This window comes from Aethalodelphis obliquidens, unplaced genomic scaffold (assembly GCF_003676395.1).
Source record: "Aethalodelphis obliquidens isolate GAN/ISIS:26980383/991018 unplaced genomic scaffold, ASM367639v1 scaffold62, whole genome shotgun sequence".
In the NCBI taxonomy this organism is placed as follows: domain Eukaryota; kingdom Metazoa; phylum Chordata; class Mammalia; order Artiodactyla; family Delphinidae; genus Aethalodelphis; species Aethalodelphis obliquidens.
In genome coordinates, this window is record NW_020838006.1 from 9,092,004 (window position 1) to 9,114,307 (window position 22,304).

The 22,304-nt window shown below is 54.0% G+C and overlaps 2 protein-coding genes across 4 annotated transcripts in view; one reads left to right on the forward strand and one right to left on the reverse strand.

Annotated features, from left to right (window-relative positions):
• Positions 1-55: 55 nt before the first annotated feature.
• On the reverse strand, positions 56-22,087 carry PLCD1 (phospholipase C delta 1). 3 transcript variants are annotated; one of them, XM_027088132.1, is made up of 16 exons: positions 21,938-22,075; positions 17,030-17,212; positions 14,116-14,280; positions 10,529-10,757; positions 4,191-4,320; positions 3,858-4,089; positions 3,071-3,272; positions 2,758-2,902; positions 2,532-2,681; positions 2,283-2,441; positions 1,892-2,051; positions 1,580-1,696; positions 1,004-1,182; positions 779-911; positions 553-702; positions 57-418 (listed from the first exon to the last, which is right to left on the reverse strand). In XM_027088132.1, exons 1-16 carry the CDS (start codon positions 21,969-21,971, stop codon positions 333-335), a joined length of 2,454 nt encoding a protein of 817 aa, XP_026943933.1. In that variant the 5' UTR covers positions 21,972-22,075; the 3' UTR covers positions 57-332. The 3 variants fall into 3 exon arrangements, 2 of the variants coding, with proteins under 2 accessions (XP_026943932.1, XP_026943933.1); XM_027088131.1 differs by lacking the exon at positions 17,030-17,212 and having other exon boundaries at positions 56-418; positions 21,938-22,087; XR_003428996.1 differs by lacking the exon at positions 57-418 and having other exon boundaries at positions 584-702; positions 1,107-1,182; positions 21,938-22,071.
• Positions 17,358-22,304, forward strand: part of DLEC1 (DLEC1 cilia and flagella associated protein) — a 104,696-nt gene continuing 99,749 nt past the window's right edge. The window contains exon 1 of the mRNA XM_027088100.1: positions 17,358-18,213. The gene's annotated coding sequence lies outside the window, so the exon portion shown is untranslated. The remainder of the gene's footprint in view (positions 18,214-22,304) is intronic.

The window sequence follows — 22,304 nt, forward strand, 5'->3', positions numbered from 1 at the left end:
ACGCACGCATGCCTTACAGGGATTTTTCCAGTGTCCAGGTAAAGAGACCACAGTACTTAGTCTTATGATTTTTATAAAAACCCTCAACCTAGGGCCCGGCTGGAGGATGGAGCGGGCTGCAGTGTCATTCCTAACGGAATTGAGGACAGCTCCAGGGACTGGGCCAGCTCCTGGGCTCCCGAGAGGCAGCAACACAGACAGTAGGTTGGAGCTGAGGGCAGCGCGGGGCTGCCAGCTCTGAGCGAGAGGTTGGGAGCAGCCCCTGTCCTGCCCCCCAGATGTGGACAGAGGGCCTGGTCCGCTCGGGGCAGCCCTCACCAGACTCCCCGAGCCTAGTCCTGGAGGCCCACTTTCACAAAGAGGGTGGCAGACGGGTGCTGGTCTCCGTTCTTGGACAGGAGGTGAATGTGGCGGTATCCTGGCAGGCGGAGGGGCGGGGAGGGGCGCACAGCGGAAGTTCTGGTCACTTAGGGAGGATGCTTTGAGGAATAGCCGGCCCCTTCCCAAGAGATGCCTCCCCGCGAGTCGTCCCCTCCCTCCACAAACACTCACCCTGCTTGAGGCTGTTCAAGGGGATGGTGCTCTGGCCAATGAAGTCATTCTTGGAGGAGGCATCGTAGTCCTCCACCACAAAGCGCACGAGGGCGAGCTCAGGCACAATCACCTCGAACTCAAACTCTGTGTCCCACCATGGGTTGAAACCTAGGGGTGCAGGCACCATGTCAACAGCATGGACACAAGCTCCAGAAGCCGGGCCCAGCCCAGGCCCAGCACGTACCGTTATTGGTGACCACAGCGGTCTGGTGGCTGGCCACGTCCTGGCCCACGCCATGGATCTCCACGGTCACCTTGGGGTCCACAATTGAATTCTTATTCTTGTTGACTTTTGGCAGCTGCTGCCCTGAGATGACCTGAGGAATGGCGGGAGACAGTTAAGGGTTCAGGATGGTAGCCAGGGGGAAGGGAGGCCCATGGCATCTGTCCCTCCGGTGGCTGGCCATACCCTGACATTGAGCCGCTTCCGAGCCCACCAGGGCCCCTGAGCCAGGGCACGGGAGTTGAAGGTGGAGTTGGGGTCTCGCAGGAAGGCAGGCTTCAGCACGTACCCACAGGCCCCATTGTCCTGGAATCGGCCCTGGTATACGTCCATCTCTGGCCCAGGTGTCTGGAAGTTCAAGGCCACTACAGGCAGGACAGAGCAGTCACAGGCTGTGGGCTGGCCTCAGGGGCCCCATAGCCCAGCCTGCTTGGGGTACACTGAGGCCCAGAGTCACATGGTGAGGCAGAAGCAGGGTCCAGGATCACTCAATGCCTACTGCCCTCCTGCCACCCTAACTGACCCACCACACCAACCTTGCATTCCATTTCTGGTGCCAGAATTCAAAGGACAAGTGTGCTAACAATGGGATTTCTGACGCTGTATTTGCTGGTGGGGGATATTTCCAGACTGAGATTACCAGCTCCTGAGCCCACAAATCCCTGCATCTGGCTCTGCCTGGGTCCCCAGAGGCTCCTGACCCGTGGCCCTCCAGGCGGAAACCCTCACCCAGGCCTCCTCCAAGCCCCAGCCAGCCCGTACCGATCTGGCAGCCCCCATTCCACATCTCCACAGGGCTGTAGTTGGAGGAATCCGTTCTCCACCCGGCGGGGTAGATCCTGCTCAGGTGACTCACATTGTGGCGGACAAAGCTGTTTCCTGAGGGGGGTGTGGGCGCATTAGAAGCGGAGGCCTCCTGGTGAGTCCAAGCCCCTCCCTACCAGCTCTGTCTGGTAACAGCGTGGGGTGCCAGCTCTGGGTGACGTCCGGAGGGGTGGGAGCCAGTCCTGACCCTGGCCAGCTCAGGTGGTCAGACAGATGGACAGCACCCTGGGGGGACAGGGCCGGGCTCACCTGATTCTTGAAGCAGTCGGAGGGCACGGTTCTCGGAGAAGGATGCCATCTCATAGAAAGCCTGCCCACGGGTGCCAGGACTGGGGAAGCCCAGAAAGTGGACGCTCTTGCAGTAAATGACCATATCTGAGAGCTCCTTTGCTAGTCTGAGCTTGTCCTCCTGGGGGCCATGGGGAGGCCCAAGTCAGATTCAGAGGTTGGGGCAGGTGGGCACTGAGAGAGCCAGAAACCCAGATACAGAGAGAACAGAGAGGGAGACAGAGAGAGGGGGCAGAGGGTCTGAGTGACAGCCACAGAGAACCCGGACAAGACAAATACCCCACAGTGTGACGGAGGGGGATGGTGGGGTAGGGCCCCCCTCCCCTCCTCGCTCCATAGCCCCCGCTCAAACCGTGGACTTGTGCTGCACTTGGTTCCTCACTGCCTCATCCTCCATCTCAGCAGCCTCATCCTCGTCTGACACCACAGTGGCCTCAGGGCTGCCTTCCCCTCCAGGGAGGAAAAGCCCCCCAAGCTTCTTCCCCTTCAGCAAGATCTTCCCCTTCAGTTGCTAAGGGTGGAGGGGCAGCTGGTCAAGACGCAGCGGGCCTCCCGGCCAGTCCCCTGCCCTCTCCTCTGGGCACCCCACCCCATCGGGCACCTCAGGGGAAGGCAGGCTGCTGGTGACCCCGTCCAGTGGCCGATCCAACAGCATGGGGCCCAGGAGGGTGTGCAGGTGTTGCGCCATCACACGCTGCTGCTCCAGGCTGCAGTGGTTCTCCAGGGACAGGATGACGGGGTAGGGGGACACCTGGAGGCCCAAGGGCGGATTAGGAGGGGTGGGTGGGCCCGAGCATCCCCTTCCTCAGGCCCAGAAGCGCGCCCACCTTGAAGGCGTAGTCCCGGATGACCCTGAGCACGTCGCAGAAGAGGATCTTGGAGGTGAAGGTGTAGCCGTGATAGATGACCGGTTCCTGGTTGGGTCCATCCCAGCAGTCGAGCTCCAGGCAGCGGCAGCCTTTGCACAGCGCCCTGCGAGTGGGACGGCGGCTAGGCCCCTCGGTCCCGGCCGGGCCCCGCCCAGGTCCCGCCTGCCTGCCCAGGTCCCGCTCAGCCCGGCCCCGCCCCGCCCCGCCCCGCCCCATCAAGACCAGGTCCCGCCCGGCCCCGCCCCATCATGCCCAGGTCTCCCGGCCCCACCGGATGTAGGCTTCGGTGCTGCTGGGCCCCGTGAGCTGGTCTTCCAGCAGGTAGGTGTTGTGAGAGGACGACACCAGGTAGTGACTGAGCGGCTGGCCCATGTCCTGGTAGACCCGCCGGTGCACCCGGTTGAAGGCGCTGCCGTCGGCCGAGAGCAGGTACATGAGGAAGCCGTCCTTGGTCATCTGCCGCCGCGCCTTGGCTGGGAGGCGGGAGGCCGGCGCCCGTCAGAGCCCTAGGCTGGCGCCGCCGCTCTGGGGTGAGGGGCCCCCCCACTCCCCCTCCCCGCACTCACCTCCCCCCTACTCTTCCTGCCTCCCGTCCTGAGCTGGTCCTCGGTACCTCTTGGAAGCGGCTAAGCTCGAGTCTCTTGAGCAGACCGTGACTATCCCAGGGTGGGGCCCTGTCTCCTCCTCTGTCCCCCATGCTGTGAGGCCCCCCCTGAGGGCAGGGCCTCATCTCCTCCTTCTCCAGGACTGGGCCCCATCTGATGTCTTAAAGCTTTGTGGCCAGCGTGGGCACAAAGAGGGAGGCAGGAAAAGTGCCTGCTTTTCCAGCCTTCTCTCTCTCCGTTTCCTGGGGGAGGAGTCCTCAAATCCCCTGAAGGAGGAACCAAGAGAGGGTCCCTGCCTCCCATCTGCTTTCCTGGGGCAGAGAAATACTGACCAGGGGCTCTGGGCCTGGCTGAGGTGCCCCCTTCCCGCCAGCTCCCTACTCTTGGGCTGCCGTCTCCCCAGGGGTCTCCCCACCCTGTGTGGCCCTGGGACTACAGGTCATAGGCCCTCACCCATCTCGCTGGGCTCGTAGCGCTCAATGAGGGAGAGGGCCAGTGCAGGCCCCGCCGCCTCCTCCCGCTGTTGGTGCTGCAAGAAGACCACTAACTGATCCACCGACAGGGTCTCCCCCGAGCCCGCAGCCTCCTTGAAGGTGAGGTCGATCTCCTTCCTCTGGGTCAATATCTTGTAGAAGGTCTCGATCTCCTCATCCTCCAGGGAGTTTGTCTGAGAGTGGTCACATTCCTGCAGAGCCAGGACGCCAGGTGGGCAGGGTTCAGAGCAGGTCTCGGGCTGCAGTCAAGGACACACTGCCAGGCAGACCCAGCCCTCACATCCTGCCTCACCCTGAAGATCTTTCGGGCATAGCTGTCGTCCACCTGGATGTTGAGCTCCTTCAGGAAGTTCTGCAGCTCCTTGAAGTTCATCTTGTTGTCCTTGTTTTTGTCAGCTTTTCGCAAGCAGGAATGAATCCAGCTGGGCAAGAAGTAAGGAAAGAATCCAGAAGCCCTGGGACCCCCGAGGTCCCAGCCACAGCCATGATTCAAGCTCAGGGTCAACTCCCGGGCCCAGGTGGACTGAGGTCCCCTGTAGACACAGCTCCCCACAGGCCTGACTTTTGGCATATCCTCATTTCAGAGGGAAGACCTGGTGGCCTCTTTGGAGGAAATGTGACATCCAGTGAAGGAGTCTTTTTCCTGTTTTCTGGCTTTGAACCCTTTCAAAATTTCAAAAACATTTCTTTTCTCACTCTAAAAGGGTTCATTACAGACAATTTAGAAAATGCAGAAAAGTAAATAAACAAAGCCCCCATAATCCTATCACCCAGGGGTAACTACTGTTAACATTTCAAGGTATGTCCCTTTCAGTATATAATTGTTACCCAATTGTAGATATCGTATATATCTATATAGCATATAATTATACTATACACTATATAGTATATAGTGCTTTCTGACGAAAGCACTTGAGGCTTATTTAGTAGGAAACAGCAAATTTCAAGCCACTGATCAGAAGGTGGGGACATCACATGCAAAAACAAAGCCGGGATCATGGTGTCATGATTGGGGCACTTAGGCCTCCACTTCTCCATTCCCTCTATCTCTCCCATCAGAATTGACCTTAAGAACTAGAGAAGGAGGAGCTGCACACTACAGTCCACAGAAAACAGAGAGCTAACTATAGAACAAGACAATGGGAGCTCATGAGCACAATGAAAACATGATAGCAGGCTTCAGAAGAAATCACAAAAGAAACAACAACATAAATCATGCCATATAAACTTTTTAAAATTCTGAGGATTAAATAAAGAAAAACTAAAGTCATCTATCTGACAGACTGGAGGAAGCATTTGCAGCAAAGCCTTTGAAGAATTAATTAAAAAGAAAACAGTATGATGACCCTAATAACTAAATGAGAAAGGGATATAAACTGACCTTTCGCAAACATTACTAGTCAAAGTTATTAACAATTTGGAAATGAGATGCAATTTCTTAAACTAAAATTTAGCAACTTAAAAGTATATTACCTAGTGCAGGTAAGGGTGAGGTGAAATGGACACTCAAATCCATCACGTGGGCAAAAAGTAAATCAGTACAACCCTTAGGAAAGTGATGGAGGGATAGCTAAAGCTTTAACCTGTTACATCAGTTGACTCAGTAATTCCACTTCTAGGAATCCATTGGTAAGGAAATACTTCTAAATACTGAAAGGTTTTATGAACATAGTTCTTTGCAATGTTATTCATAGTGGTGAAGGAAATGAAATGTTTGACACTAAAAGAATGGATCACTAATTTATAGTCCATCCATTCAGTGGAATAGTACACAGTCATTAATAAAGCTGTTTATGGAGACTATACTAACACAGGGAAATAATTATGATATAATGTTACACAGAAAATGGATACAAATGTATAATCTCCACTATTTTTAGCAAACGTATCATTAGGCAAAATGAAATGCAGCCAGAAAAAATTAAAGATTAAAATTTTATTCTAACCTACCCATATTTTTAAACCTTTATTTATATATATGTATGTTTTATGTAAATATGTGTATTTACATTAAAAAAATTATAGTAGAATTCCAGGTTAAAAAATCAAGTTCAGAGTGGTACACCCAAGCATGAGGGCCCAGTGCCAACTGCTCTCAGCAGGCTGGGATGGCTTTATGATCTCAAGGTCTGGGCAGCAGAAGCCTGCAGAGGCCATGAGATTGTCCAAGTGCATGCCTGTGCAAAAGGAGTGACTATCACAAAAGTGCCACAGAATTGGGCTTTTAAGAAAGCTCAGGGACTTCCCTGGTGGTCCAGTGGTTAAGACTCTGCACTTGCACTGCAGGGAGCACAGGTTCAATCCCTGGTCAGAACTAAAATCCCGCATACCTCGAGGCATGGCCAAAAATAAAATAAATAACAATTAAAATTTTAAAAAGAAAGCTCAAAATCAGGCAGACATAGCCTTGAGAAAAGACACTTAAAAGTCTTTGAAATGCTGAAAAGTACACAGTAAAGGGAGCTAACAGGGTTCAAAATGTGTCCCCCAAAGGAGTTGGATATACACTGGCAATGAATAATCAGAAAATGTAATAAAATAATTCCATACAGTAGCATCAAAATGAATAAAAATACAAATTCTTTTAATACATAACTTATACTCTGAAAGCCACAAAACATTGTTGAAAGAAATTAAAGATCTAAATAAATGGAAAGATACCCCATATTTGCTGATCAGAAAGAAGACTTGATATTGTTTAATGAGAAATACTCTCCAAACTGATCTACAGATTCAGCACAATACCTATCACAGTCATGCTGGCTACTTTGCAGAAATTGACAACCCAATCCTCAAATTCATATGGAAATTCAAGGGACCCAAAACAGTCCAAACAATCTTGAAAAAAAAGAACAAATTTGGAAGACTCACACTTCACGATTTCAAAACTTCGTACAAAGTTACAGTAACTAAAACGTTGTGGTTCTGGTGTGAGAAGAGACATTTAGGTAAATGGAAGAGAATTGAGAGTCGTGAAGTAAACCCTCATATTTATGGTCAGTTGATTTTTTGAAGATGGTGTAAAGACGATTCAATGAAGAAAGAATAGTCTTTTCAACAAATGGTGCTGGAACAGCTGTATGTCTACATGCAAAAAAAATGAAGTTGGATCCCTCACCACACCATACACAGAAACTAACTCAAAATGGATCAAAGACCTAAATGCAAGAGCTAAAACTATAAGAAGAAAATATATGAGTAAATGTTTGTGACTTTACGTTAGATGTGACATCAAAAAACACAAGCAACAAAAGCAAAAAGTAAATGAATTAGACTTCACTGAAACTAAAAACTTTTGTGCTTCAGAGAATACCACCAAAAAAAGAAAAGAACCCACAGAATGGGAGAAATTATTTGCAGAGCGTATATCTGATAAGAATATTTTTAAAATATTAGAATATTTTTTAAAATATTTAGAATATTAAAAAAAAAAAAACCTGTTACAACTCAATAATAAAAAGACAACTCAATTAAAAAATGGACCAGAGGGCTTCCCTGGTGGCACAATGGTTGAGAGTCTGCCTGCCGATGCAGGGGACACGGGTTCGTGCCCCGGTCCGGGAAGATCCCACATGCTGTGGAGCGGCTGGGCCCATGAGCCATGGCCGCTGACCCTGCGTGCCTGGAGCCTGTGCTCCACAACGGGAGAGGCCACAACAGTGAGAGGCCCGTGTACCGCCAAAAAAAAAAAAAAAAAAAAAATGGACCAGAGATCTGAATAAACATTTCTCCAGAGGAGATATACAAAAGCACATTAAAAAATGGTCAATATCATTAATCATTAGGGAAATGCAAGTCAAAACCACAGTAAGAGACCTATTTAAAAAAGAAATAACAAATGTTGGTAAGGACGTGGAGAAACTGGAACCCTTGTGCACTGTTGGTGGGGATGTAAAGTGGTACAGATGCTATAGGAAACAGTATAGTGGGTCCTCAAAAAAATTGAAAATAGAATTACCATATGATCTAACAATCTGACTTCTTGGTATATACCCCAAAGAATTGACAACAGAGCCTCAGAAAGATACTTGTACACCCATGTTCATAGCAGCATTATTCATGATGGACAAAAAGTGGAAGCAACCTAAGTGTACATTAATGGACAAATGAATAAACAAAGTGTGGTAATATACATACAATGGAATATTGTTCAGCATTTAAAAGGATGGAAGTTCTAACATGTGACAACATGGATGAAACTTGAGGACATTATGCTAAGTGAAATAAGCTAGTGGCAAAATGACAAATACTGTATGAGTCCACTTATATGAGGAACTTAAGAGTAATCAAGTTCATAGGGACAGAAAGTACAACAGTGGTTGCCAGGACCTGGGGGAGGGTGGAATGGGGAGTTACTGTTTAATGGGTACAGAGTTTCAGTTTTACAAGATGAAAAGAGTTCTGGAAATGGTTGCACAACAATGTGAATGTACTTAACACTACTGAACTGTACACTTGAAAATGGTTAAGATAGTAAATTTCATGTTATGTATATATTACCACAATTTAAAATTAAAATAAATAGATCCATAAAAAAAGAACTTTACAACAACAAATGGGCAAAGGATCTATTGAATAGCTGTTTCTCCAAAGAGATATGCAAATGGCCAATAACCACATGTAAAGATGCTCAACACCGTTAGCTATCAAGGAAATGCAAATCAAAACCACAGTGAAATGCCACTTCAAACCCACAAGGATGGCTATAATAAAAAAAAAAAGGCAGATAATAGCAAGGGTTAGTGAAGATGTGAAAAATCAGAACTCTCAGACACTGCTGGTGGGAATGTAAATTTCCTCTTTGGAAAATAGTTTGGCATTTCCTCAAAAGGTTAAATATATAGTCACCACAAGACTCAGAAATTCTAGGTATATACTCAAGAGAAATGAGAACATATGTCCACACAAAAACTTATACACAAATGTTCACAGCAGCATTATTCAGAGAAGCAGAAACCCAAATGTCCATCAACTGCTGATTGGATAAGTAAAATGTGGAATGGCCACACAGTGGAATACTATTAGGCAAACAGAAGGCATGAAGTACAAACACATGCTATGACATGGACAAACGTTAAAAACGTTATGCTAAGTGAAAGAAGCCAGTCACAAGAGACTGTATGATTCCATTTATATAATAGGTCCAGAAAAGACAGATGTATGGAGACGGAAAGTAGATTAGTGGTTGTCTAGGGCTGGGGGGTTGTGGCGAAATGGGGACTGCTAAAGGGCATGGGGTGTCTTTTGGGGGTGATAGTTGCATAACTCTGAATACACTAAAAAGATGGACTTGTACACTTTAAGTGGATGAATTATATGGTATGTGAACTATATCTCAATAAAGCTGTCATTTAAAAAGAAAAAAAGGAGCCGGTGCTGGTTCCACCCTAATCCTACATACCAGAAGGCTGATCACTTTGAACCATAGACTACTGTGTTGCTGTGCACCTGGACTTTGAAGTGAATTTGTTTCAAGCCCGCAGGCTGGCCTGCACACCGGGACTGGGGGAACGTGATGACTCCCCAAAGAGTGGCACAGGATATGGGGGCAAGTGGGAGTGTATCATGGCCTCCCAAACTCCCAGAGGAAAAAAATGCAGTTAACTTTAGGAAACATTAAAATATCTGAGACTAGGTCTCCCACTGAAGCAGGCAGCTCCCCTCAGCCTCCCCACTCCATGCTGGTTACCTAGGGGGGATGAGGGACTTCAGGGGGCTGCACTGTTGTCTGGCCCTTGGGTCAGAGTAGACCAAAGAGGGCTCCAAGTACCCTCCCTGCTTCCTTTGTTTTCTCGCAAATTCATATGTTGAAGCCCTGACCCTCAATGTGATGTATTTGGAGATGGGGCCTTGAGAGACTTAGATGAGGTCATGAGTGGGGGCCTCATGATGGGATTAGTGCCCATAAAAGAAGAGACACCAGAGGGACTTCCCTGGTGGTGCAGTGGTTCAGAGTCCGCCTGCCAGTGCAGGGGACACGGGTTCGAGCCCTGGTCCAGGAAGATCCCACATGCCACGGAGCAACTAAGCCCGTGTGCCACAACTACTGAGCCTGCGCTCTAGAGCCCGCAAGCCACAACTATTGAGCCCGTGTGCCACAACTACTGAAGCCCGCCTGCCACAACTACTGAAGCCTGTGCGCCTAGAGCCTGTGCTCTGCAATAAGATAAGCCACCACGATGAGAAGCCCGCGGACTGCAACAAAGAGTAGCCCCCGCTCCCCACAACTAGAGAAAGCCCGCGGGCAGCAACGAAGACCCAATGCAGCCAAAAATAAACAAATAAATAAATTTATCTTTAAAAAAAGAAAAGAAAAAAAGAAGAGACACCAGAGATCTTGTGCTCGCTCTCTCTCTCTCTCTCTGCCATGTGAAGACAGTGAGAAAGAAGGCAGCCATCTACAAGCCAGGAAGAGAGCTCCCACCAGGACCCGACCCTCTGGCACCCTGACCTTGGACTTCCAGCCTCCAGAACCGTGAGAAAATTAATTTCTGTTGTTTAAGCCACCCAGTCTATGGTATTTTGGTATGATGGCCCAAGCTGCGTGTCTTCCATACCCAGGTTGTCCTGGGGACGACCATAGCCAGTACCCACCCGCTGGGCCTGGACCCACTGCCACCAAAAGGATACTGCCGCAGCTTCTGCTGCTGGTCCATGGAGCCTGAGTGATGGACGATCTTGCGCAGGCCCTGCACCCAGTGCTGGGCTTCCGTGGGCGATGGGGCGATGAGGTCTAGAGTATTGCGCTGGTCCTTGAAGACGATGGAGAAGCAGCGGTCCTCAGGCACGTCCCGAGCAAACTTCTCCAGGCCCTCTGAGCGGTGCCCCATCCGCACCTCCTGAATGTCCTCGATGGAGACTGCAAGAAGGGGGTGGAGGTAGGCAGAGAGAGCCGTGAGGGGCAGGAAGATGGGCAGAGCGGGGGACAAAAAGAGGCTGAGGTGGAGAAGGAACGAGACACAGCTATAGCGTGCACAGTGGAAACGCCCAGGCAGAGAGAGATTGACTTTAGGGTGGGAAGGGCACCTAGGGTCCCAGGCCTCCTGTTTCTGTGCTGGGAGGAAGCAGGGCCCCTGGGAGAGGAGTGGGGCAGGGCAGGGCTCTCATACAGAGATAGAGACCATTCTGGAGCTTGGGGCCTGTGACGGAGAGGAGGCCACACACTTTCCTGTTGTGCTTGACTTTGGGCCCTTTGCCTCCCTCAAGACAGCCATGGGAGCCTCCAGGCCCCTCTCCTGACAGAGGGGGAAGTGCTTGTGTCAGGGGAGCAGCCAGGGCCTTGCCCTGCATGTATCTGTGTGTCCTGATCTCAGGGAGCCCCTTGGCAGGAATGGTGCTCCAGGATCCCAAGAGGTAGACTGGAGGGTGCCCCTGGGGGTCTGAGATGACATCATTCTGCCCTTGGGAACCAGGGACGGGGGCTGTCCTGTCACAGCCCAACCTTCCAAGCTTTAGGGAGCAGCAAGGCCCTGCTCACCTGCCTGAAACCCCAAGGTGCCCTCCCTGGCCTGGCTGGGAGGGGCTCATGCTGGGCCTCCCCGCATCAGGAGCCAGGCTCTGCCCCTGCCCCTGCCCCATCCCCATCCCCATCCTGAGCCATCCACGTCCATCTTTCCTGGGTCTAGACCAGCTCTGGCTGAGAGCCTGCCTGTCCTTCCCGGTGGTGGCCTCCTGGCCACCTGCAGGCCCCAGATGTGTGGCATGTGCCTGTCCAGGAAGCAGGCTCTGAGGTGTGAGACACGCGAACCCTGGGCCATGTGGGATGCAGGGGATATCCCTGCTGAATCGCTCCGCTCACAACCTCCCGTGTCCCTCTAGGTCCCACACCAGCTGTAGCTGCCCCAGGCTGGGAGTGGAAACAGGAAGCCTGGGCAGCGGAGAAAGAATCCAGACGCCTTCCCTGCTGATGATAATCCTTGTCTGCCTATGGGAACCAGAGCTGAGGGAGGCTAGTGGCGTCGGGATGGGGGCAACTTCCGGACCAGGAAGCAGAGGCAAAGAGAACTGGGGACTGCTCCCCACCCCCATCTCCTGGCCTCAGTTTCCCCGGGGGGGGGGAGCACAGTGGAGGGCAGTCTCACTGCTCACTTAGAGGAGGGAAGCAGCCCGATGGGCATGCTCAGCCCAGACCTGTCTCTGGGTCTCTGACATGGAAAAAGCCCTCTTCCAGCCATGCTCCTCACCAGAGCGCACCTGGTGCCCAACCCCCAACCTGTCGCCCCTGTGGCCCCTCCTGTCAGGGTGCAGCCCCCTCACTCACGGCCCTTCCTTGTTCTTGCCCCTGCACCTTTGCTCACACTGGGTCTGCTGCCCGGGAGGTTCCTCTTGCCCTTGTGTTCCCAGCTGTGCCGGTATGAGGTTCCCAGCTCACCAGCTCAGGTCTGGAAAGGCCCACATCTCCCACTCCTCAGTCTGCCCCCTGCCCACCCCCGCCAAGTGCTTGGCTCACACTGGGAACCATGCACGTGTACTGGCTGGGGGGTGGGCTCCCAGGAGTCCCCAGGGCTCAGACAGTATGATGCCCCATTCCCACGGTGCCGCCAACCGCCAGCGTCTAACAGGAAACCCCATATCAGGGCAGAGGCCTGTGAAGGAACCTGGCTGGAGCCACAGACAGAGGCAAGGGCCAGGTCACTCCTGTGTTACGTGGCCAACAGGCACGCAGGGTAGTTTCCTGAGAGCGCTTCAGGCTCCATCCCCTCCCACCCTGCCCTGCCCTGCTCAGACCTCCCATGGCCCACTGCCCCCAGGACCCAGCCGGGCTCTCGGACCCTGCTCCTGTCCTGCCTCCCCTCTGACCTGCCACAGGCAACACCTTCTCAGGTTTCTGTCCAGTATCCTGGGGCCTGGCAGACCCTTCCTGAGACACCCTCAGCGGGCTGCCCCTCCCTTTTCTCCTGCCCTCTTCCCACCTGGGCCCTGTCACCTGTGTCTGGTCTCACTCCCCAGAGACCTGCCAGTGGGCTGACCCTGCCTGCCCCATCTCTACAGCCGAGGGCAGGTGAATGGGTGAGGGATTTCCAGGGACTTGGACTGTGTGAGAAATCCAGCTGCAGTGATCCTTCTGTACCCTGGGCCACACGTGGTTATTTAAATATAAATTAGTTAAAGTTCAGTAAAATTAAGAATTTGTGGGATTTCCCTGGTGGTCCAGTGGTTAAGACTCCACACTTCCAAAGCAGGGGGCTCAGGCTCAATCCCTGGTCGGGGAACTAAGATCTCACATGCCGTGCAGTGGCACAGCCAAAAAAAAAAAGAATTCATTTCCTCAGTCACACTAGCCACAGTTCAAGTGCTCAATGGCCACAGGTGGCTAGTAGCTGACATATTGGACAGCACAGATACAGGACATTCCCATTATCATAGAAAGTTCTTTTGGATAGCTTTGGTCTAAAATTTTCCCACCAAGTAAAGGTGCAGAGGGAGCCTCTCATTTTACAAGATTCTTAGGGCATTCTGTGGAAAAGGGCAGCAGCAGTGGCAGAACTTTCTTCCTAAGACCTTGCAGGGGGCACTCTCCATCTGCAGGCCTGAGCTTTGGCGTCTTGGACCTTTTCTAAAGCTTCCAGAAAGCCCTCAGGTCCACAACCCCAAGGGAGCTGCCCAGCCAAGGCCTCTCTGTGCAAGTCCCAGCCCTGCTCCACCCCAGGGTCTCTTTCTGGTCCCAGCCCAGGGAGGAGCTGCCTCCTGCAGCCCCACCTCACATCCTGGCCACTGCTACCTGGAAGGGCCTTATCTGTCCCTGGACTTTGGGCCTCACCACACCTGGGCCCTAGTCCTCCCTCCTTCCCTCCTTCCCACAAATGTCCGGGTGGTTACCTGGGAATTCAGGCAACACTGTCTAGCTCCCTCCCTACTTGGGAGCCCGGCTTTCCCCATCTGTGGTCATGGCTATGGAGTCCCACCCCCAAAAGGCTTGAGCGTCTCCATCTGTGGTCCTTGGTCCATGACTGCCCTCTCTAGCCCAGGCTAGGCCTCAGTTTCCCTATCAGTGATTTAACTGGCTCCTCTCCCCAACCCTGGCCAGGCTGTTTCCCCATATCTGGTCCTGTTTGCATGACCAACCTCTGCCCCACCAGGCCAGGCCTCAGTTTTCCTACCTTTGGTCCTGGTCCACGACTGACCTCCAGCCCCACCCCACCCTAACCAGTGTCAGTTTCCCCAACCAAGTGCAGGTGCAGCACGCTGCCCCTCCCCCTGCAGCCCAGGGCACTCACACAGCTGGGACTCTGGGGTCCGCATGACCTTGCGGGACTCCTGCCAGATGGTCTTGCAGTCCTCCTGCAGCTTGTAGAAGCGTTCTCTCCGCCATGAGTTGGACTTCACCTTCAAGAGTTGGCTGCCCTTCAGCAGTGCCTGTAGGTCCTTGTCATCCTGTAGACCTAGGGGGCAGAGCTGGTAAGATGCTACCTCCTCTAGGGTCCCTGCTGCCCCAGGCTCCATGCTGGCCATGCCCACCACTGGACCCTCTCAGCCCATTTTTCACCAGCCTCATCCTCAGCTCTCTGTTCATTTCTCCCTCCGTCACCCTTGTTCCAACCTGATTCTGGAGCCCTGCCTTCTCCAGGAAGGCATCTGTGTTGCCAGCTGAGGCCACGTAAACCTTTGGACACCCACCCACTCAAGGCCACACTTTATACACTATGACCTGCCACCCACAGCTGAATGGACAAAGAGAGGGCAGCTAATTCAAGAACACCTGGTTCCTGGGTGACCAGACCCCTAGGAAATGGCCTGGCTCTGAAAGACTTAGTGGGCTCCTCCTAGGGGTCAGAGTGACCTGAAGGAAGCTGGGACCAAAAGACCACCCTAGCCTGTCACCCTGGCCACATGGAGTCCAGCAGCCAGCTCTATTCAGAGCCGATGGACTACCTCACCTCACTTCTGGCCCCAAAACAAAAACTCTGTGGCTTTTCAGCAGTCTTTATCCTTCTGCTTCAGCAGAGTGGTGGCATCAGGGACCGTGTGGGTCCAGTCGGAGGGGCCTGTGCCTAGGCCTATAGGCTTTTCCTTTCTGAACCCAGATCCCCAACCCCTGATGTGCTCTCCCAGTTTATCCATGACCCCACTCCCTATGCCCCAGCCAGCCTGCTCCACACACACTCAGGACCTACAGAATCTTCTGGACCACTTCCCCGGGCCTCAGCCACCCACCCCCTATCCCTCCCCAATCTCCTGCTTCCAATGGAGACACAGGCACGTGCTAACAGCCCCCCACACCCATGGCTTCAGGAAACCTCCTTCCCTCTCTGTGCCTCTGTTCCCCCAACAGCACTGGGGAAGGAGGTGTCTCAAGACCTCCTCAGAGGTGACAGTCTGATGTGACCTTCCCCCACCTTGGTCCCAGCTCTCTCCACCCCCTGCCTTAGTGTCAGCACTTTCCCTCCAGCCCCAGGGGAGGCCCATTGAGGGAGGAGGGGGCTCCTGCAGGATGTCCTCAACTGGTGGCTGTGTCTGTGGGGCTCAAGACAGAGGCCGGGAAGGGTAGTTCCCAGCCGCCGGAGGAGAGAGCAGCCTCAGCTCAGCTGGGGGATTCCACTGTCCTTTCCGAGGCTGAGGTCAGCTGGCAGGGGGTCATCTCCTTACCCTCTGGCTTCTGGCTGTACCGCCCCTCCCCGGCTAGGGCATTAGGACAAGCCACTGCGCATGGCACAGATGGGGGGAGGGGCGGCGCACAGGGGCGGAAGGTGAGCCCCACCCTCTGGTTCTGGAAAAGGCTGTGAGCAGATGACATGTTCATCCTGTCCTGGAGCCAGACTGTGGCCCTGTCTGCGGTCAGGCAGAGATAAGTCCCCTGGTTGCCGACATGGCTTCCAGAACACAGACCTCGGTCCCAAGGTGGGTCTTGATATTAGTGGCCCTCCAGGCCGCTGGGTGACCTAAGCAGACACCTCCATCTCTGAGCCTCATTTGAGGCCCTTTTGTTTCTGAGGCCTCTGGGCTGCCCGCCCCCCCTCCCTTGCTCCCTTAGCACCCAGATGGTCTATGGGCCCTTCGCTCAGCCCCACTCACTCAGCTGAAGCACCTTCTCCTCCTGCGGGAGGGTGGTGCTGAGGGGCCTCTGAGCTCAGGGGCCCCTGGGTCGACCTTGCAGCCTCATCAACCTGCCCAGGCTAGTGGCACATATGGGGAGTACAGAGGGGCTACAGTGCTAATAGGAGGCTGACGGTGGGGGCGGTGCCAGGAGCCCTGCCCATGTACCTAGGGTGAGGCCTAATGGAAACAAACTGAGTCTGGGACTCACAGCAATACACAGCTACACAGATATAGCCACACACATACACAGTCACACACACCACACCACCGTACTCATCACACACTGCCATACACAACCGGGAAGAGACAATGGGCCACACACGGTGACACATATTATTACATGGAGTCACACACAGCCACACAACGTACAGTGCCAGAACATCATTGTCGTCATAATAATAGCAGTCACCATAATAATAATAATAGTTCATGTTTGAATAAGATCCTGTTCTTAGCACATGTATTTAATCCCTTGAACAACCCTGTGAGGAAGGCACTATCATTGTTCCCATTTTACAGATGATGAAACGGAGGCTCAAGGAAGTTACATGGTAGAGTCGGGACTCAGAAGCTTGCCCACAAGGCCAATGCTAGAAAACATTACCTTATACAGCCACCTCTCAGGGGCATGCTGCCACAAAGAGTAACAGCAGAACACCCACAGAACACACACACCATAACAGAGATGACAGAATCACTCAGTCACCTGGGTCACCCACAGTCACACACGGTACACAGCATCACCCTGGATCACACACTGTCATACTGGTGCCACTTGGTTACACAGCATTGCATATCATTATTGTTGCACAGTGGCCCCCACTACCATACAAGTGACAGAATCACCACTAGGTTTGTAAACAGGATGGTTTGGGGGTGGCAAGGCGCAGGGTAACCAATCCCCGCCCCCAGTACTCACTCCACATGCCATGCCCGCAAACACAGCCCCACCGTGGGTCACACACTCACAGAACTATACAGGTCCAGTCCCCGAGATCAGGAACATACAGTCTGAGTCCTGTCCCAGCTGCCTTCCCAGCCTCCGCAGATCTCGGCGGGGGGGGGTGGGTGGGGGGGGCGCCCTGCATCCCTTACCCAGCCTCTGCTCATTGAGAGCTGCCACCTCGAGGCTCTGCTCCTGCAGGTAGAGCTCTCTGGAGCGGCTCTGGCTCCGGCTTCGGCGCCTGACCCCCAGGCACTGCATGACGTTCCGAAGTGCCCCCGCCGCCCGCTGAGCCTGGCCCGGGACAGTGTGGCGTCCAGAAGGCAGCCCTGGCCCTAGGAGCGGAACGGCCTCCTTAGAGTGGAGCAGGGGCGGAGACCTGGAGTGGGTGGGCGGGGCTAGAACCCGTGGGGGCGGGGCAGTGAAGGGTCGGGCCATGGCTCTAGAGGCGGGGCGATACAGAAATCTCTGCTGAAGGGGCGGGGCCATACCCTAGGAGGCAGGGACAGTTCCAGAGGGGCAGGACCGATGCCCCCAGGAGGTGCGGCGAGAGAGGAATCAAGGCGGGGAGAGAAGGAGGAGGAACCGGAGCCGGGAGGTGAAGTGGGACAAATCCATAACCCGGGAAGAAGATCAGTGGTGAAAGTCAGAGCCCAGAAAGCGGATTGGGGTGGAGCCAGAGCCAAAGAGATGGGGAGCGGGAGGAGCCGAGTCTGCGAGGCGACGTGGGGCAGAGGTAGCCAGGAAGACGGCCGGGGGCGGAGCCAGGGCCCAGGGGACAAACCGGGGGAGGGTCCCTCACTGCAAAGGCCTTTTGTTTTCCGGCAGGGAGGGGCGGAACCTCGACTGTGGAGGCAGTCCTACCAGGGGGCGGAGCCTGAGCCGCGAATTCTAAACGCTTAGCTGGAGGCCTGGCAGAGGACTGGAGGACTGGGCAAGATTGAGCCGGGAGGTAAGCCCGGCCGGGCGGCAGCCTGGGCTGCAGAGTCTAGCGGACAACCGGGTGGGGCGGGATAGGAAGGAGCCGGGGATGGAGCCCGGGCCGGACAGCGGAACCCGCCAAATATTTTACCTCAGTTCCTCAACGAATCCACTGTGACTCAACGGGCTGTTGCCTCACATGTAAACCTCAGGGAGGCCTGTTTCCTTCTCTGAGAGTTCCGCTACCTGAGTGGGATAATCTCCAAGGCTCCAAATGCGAATGGAATTCTTGAAAAAATGCTGGTCTTAAAAATGAGTCCATTAACACAGGCTTGCTTTGATAAATAGGTGAGGAGGACTCCAACTCCATATGAAACTGTGCTGCCAGTGTGCTCGGAACAGTGGGCCCTTTCATGTAAGTTACGTCTTGCTTTTCATTCACCCAGCAATTATTTACGGAGCCCCTACTGTGTGCCAAGGTCAGGACACCACCCAGAGGCCTGACTCACTCCTCTCTTTTACTCTCCGCCTCTGAATAGTTCCTTCACTCGCCTCACCGCAGCTCCAGTCACCAGCATTGACAGTGAGTCACTGGCAAAGCCAGTTATTAGCACAGACAAGCACAGCAATAATAACAAACTGAAGTGCAGAGCAACTTGCCTAAGGTCACACCTCGGAGAAAAATAAATCATGAGAATGTGTGTTAATGTAGGTGAGCTGGAATATGGGCACAGAAATATTGTTCTTCATTTGGAGCTGAGGGAGCTGATTGTAAGGGGAACCTCTGTTTTAGAGAAACCACGTGATGGTTTAATGGTTTAATCAGAGGGCCAAGGACTCCCCGAGGACCTATGGATAGAATCACATCTCAATACAATTTGCTTCCTTTGAATTCTTATGTATTTTATTTTATGCATTTAAAAACATGATCCTGAGAAGGGGTCCACAGGCTTCACCTAACTGCCAAAGTGGTCCAGGGCACAAAAAAGTTAAGATCAGTGTGGATCAGTGTGTGTCTGTGTTGTGTGGGCATGGAATCCCAGGGACAGACAGCTTTGAAACATAATTGAGGAGGGTAGTGGTCTAGCTACCCCAAATTGCTATGATGGATCTGGAACCGTTATCTCTTGGGGGTACTGGCTTCTTTGCCAACCTAGAATTCCTTTGCCCACTAGTGCTTTATCCTCACAACATCCCCTATCAGTAGGTATTGCTTTCCCGTGGATGAGAAAACAGGCCCAGACAGGCAAAGGGACTTGCTCAGGGTCACAATGTAAGTAGAGGCAAAGCTAGGACTGGAACCCAGGACTGGAACCTAGGACCAAGATGAGGCCCCTCTTACACCCTACCTTGCACTTTTACTAATGCCAGGTTTTACAGTGGGGCGGGAGGGATTCAGTGTTTGAATAGTTAGTGTAGGTGGAGGTGGATGTGTTCAGTGAGGGGAGAGCTTTGGGAAGTTAGGTCTTTTTGGGTACATCTGGGGACCTGCTGGAGAAGCCAGTGCAGACCTGGCTAGAATGGAGCAAGCAAAGGAAGCAGGGTAGGGAAGGAGGCCAGGGGACTACAGCGTCAGCCTGAGGGCTTCAGAAGCACCAGAAGGAGCCCCTGATTCTTCTTTTTTTTTTTTTTTTTTGGCCTCACTGCATGGCTTGCAGGATCTGAGTTCCCAGACTAGGACTCAAACCCCGGCCCCTGGCAGTGGAAGCATGGAGTCTTAACCACTGGACCGACAGGGAATTCCCCAGGAGCCCTTTGATTCTTAAGGGTTCTGGTCACTTTTTTCCTGGTTAGGGACTACCTTATTCCCCCTCATCTCACAAAGTACTCACATGACGTGGTCACTTGGGGGGTGGGCCCCCTGTAGGAACATTGTACCTGCTGACTAGGCACTGTTCTCATTATTGCCTTGTATGTGTTAGCTCATTCAATCCTTACTGCAATCCATGAGGGAGGTAGTGTTCTCATCCCCCATTTTACAGATGAGGAAACTGAGGGACCAAGAAGTCAAGGGATTTGTCTAAGATGAAAAAGCTAAGACTTGAACCCAGGTAGTCTACTTCCATAATCCATGTCTGTATACTACAGTGCCTCTGCATGCATCTGGGGCGAGGACAGAAGGGACATCTCTTATCTAGGTGGCCCCCATACCCCCCCAGGCCAATGGAGGGAGCCTTTCTGCAGCAGACCCCCAACTGCCCAAGCCAGAATGTGTGTCCAGTGCTAGAGGACCCCAAATATGAAAGAGATGCAGACTCTCCAGTGGAAGTGTGAACAACCTGGAACAGCACAGGGCACAGTGACTACACCCTTCCACCACCAGTTCTCCTTGACAGATTCTTGCTTGCTGATATGGTTTGCAGGGGGACCAAAAGTCAGTTAAGGGACGTAATTTTGGGTGATGAGCTAGAAGCAGCAGGGCCTTCAGGGAGACAGCTTGGGATCGCACTGTTCTTGCCAGCTCCGCAGGAAGAGCTGGACTGTCAGGCACTTGGGAGGCAGGTCTCAAACACGATGGACCAGGGCTGCCAAGCCCATGCCACAAAACTGGGAGGCGCTGAATGAGCCTCCACGTGGCTTCCTCTCCAGGGAAGATACCAGGGCTGCCCAGGGACAGAGACTGGGCAAAGGCACAGATGCCTGAGGATGCGGCCCATTCTAACATGAGCTGAGGCTACACCTGTAGCCAGAGGCGATCAGAGGGCTTGTAGGAGGTCTGAATGTGAAGCTGGCACGGAAGAGGTGGCAGTCTGCAGGGTACACAGCACTAGCTAAGGGATGATGAGAGAGAAAGCAGAGATCTCTACTGTGATCCTCTGAGCTGCCCAGCCGCCCTTCCTGCCAGGGTGGCAGGAGCACTGAGACACCTCTGTCCTGAGAGGAGAAGAGGGAGCCCTGGAAAGGGCAGGGATCCCATGACCCTGAAAGAGTTTGCCTTGAGGCTACTTGTGTGAGGGTAACAGCTCTGGGCACTGAGCAAGGTCTCTCTGGGCCATGGGGACCAGATCTGGGACAACCAGGAAAATGAGACAGACTGGGCACTGGCTGAAAGGAACGTCTCCGAGTGTCCCTGAATTCCAGAGGGTCTCTAGTGGACAGCTGGAGGGCTCTGGCTTTCTCTTTCCCTTCTATTATATCCATGCATGGTTTAGGTGGATAGGTGGTGGGCACTAAAGGACTCCAGAGGTACTAGAAAACAGAGGGAGATCGGGTTAAGCGGTGATTGGTGCAAGAGAGGCAGGGTTTGCTGAGCTGGCAGATGACCTGGGGCGCAGGAGGGCAAAGCACGCTAAAAGTGGGTGAGTCCCCAGGCTGGAGCAAAGAGATTCCAGGTCCAGGTTGGGGGCCCCCGTGCAGCTAGGAGACCTCCAGTCCCTGCAGTCCAGAGCCCGCGGCTGCCCTCTCTCCTGGAGAGACAGCTATAGGGCGAGGAGCTGGCCCAGACTGTTTCCCGGTCGGTCGGAGAAGACAGAGCTCGGCTGGACAAAGCGGGGTAGCAGCAGGCAGTTAGAGCTGAGACTCAGGCCTGTCCGGCCAGGAGGGTGCGCAGATGGGGGCGATCGGGCTGCCCCTCCCAGTCTGGGCGTCGCTGACTAGGATTTCTGCGCTGGGCAGTTACTGCGGCGCGGCCCGACCTCACCTCGCACACCTCCTCGCCCCAGCCTTCCCACCCCGCCACACCTACGCTGCCTGACGCGGTCCAGGCACGCCTGGGCTTTGGGGAGCCTCTCTGGGCGGCCCGGACTGGGCGAAGATAACTCAGTTATTCGTGGATGCTGGTTCCTTTCCTCCTCGGTCCCTCCGAGCGCGCCGGACCCTGGAGCCCACCCGTCCGTGACTAGGATAGGGAGAGGGGGAGTCCCCGAGGCGGCAGGGCCGGGGGTCGTCTTTAGGGAAATCTTCAGACTCGCACCCTTCTCCCCACCGGCCGGGTCTGGGGAACAAGCCTGGAAACGCCCAGGGTTGCGCCCGGCAGTCCCGGGTGGAGATTTCCTCCATGCGACAAAAGGGACGAGGGGCGGGCCCGGGGCGGGGCGGAGGGCGGCCGAGGAACCGGGGGTCCCCCATCCTGGGCCGGGAACGGCCTTCCTCGAGGTCGGCCCAGGCGGGGTCCCCCCGCGAGCCGGCCGAGTACTCACCGTGCAGGGTCAGGAAGTCCCGGCCCGAGTCCATGCCCGACGGACGGCGCGGCGGGAGGGGGGCGCCGCGGGACACTCGTCCGCAGCGACAGCGCGGGCGGCCTCGGGTCCGAGAGGAGTACAGGGGAGGGCCCCGAATGGACTGAGGAGGGAGGACACCAGAGGTGCTCCCGGGACTCCGTTCCGCCCCCGGCCCGCCCGCGCCCCCGCCCCCGCCCCCTGGGCCCTCCAACCAGCGCCTCTCCCCGCCCCTCCTGGGGGTTGGGGAGGAGAGCAGAGGTGGGGACCGGGAAGCCGGGCCATCCCTGGCCCAGGCCTGTGGGCGCGTCCCGGCCAGAAATAGCCGGATCTCTCTGGCTTCCTCAGC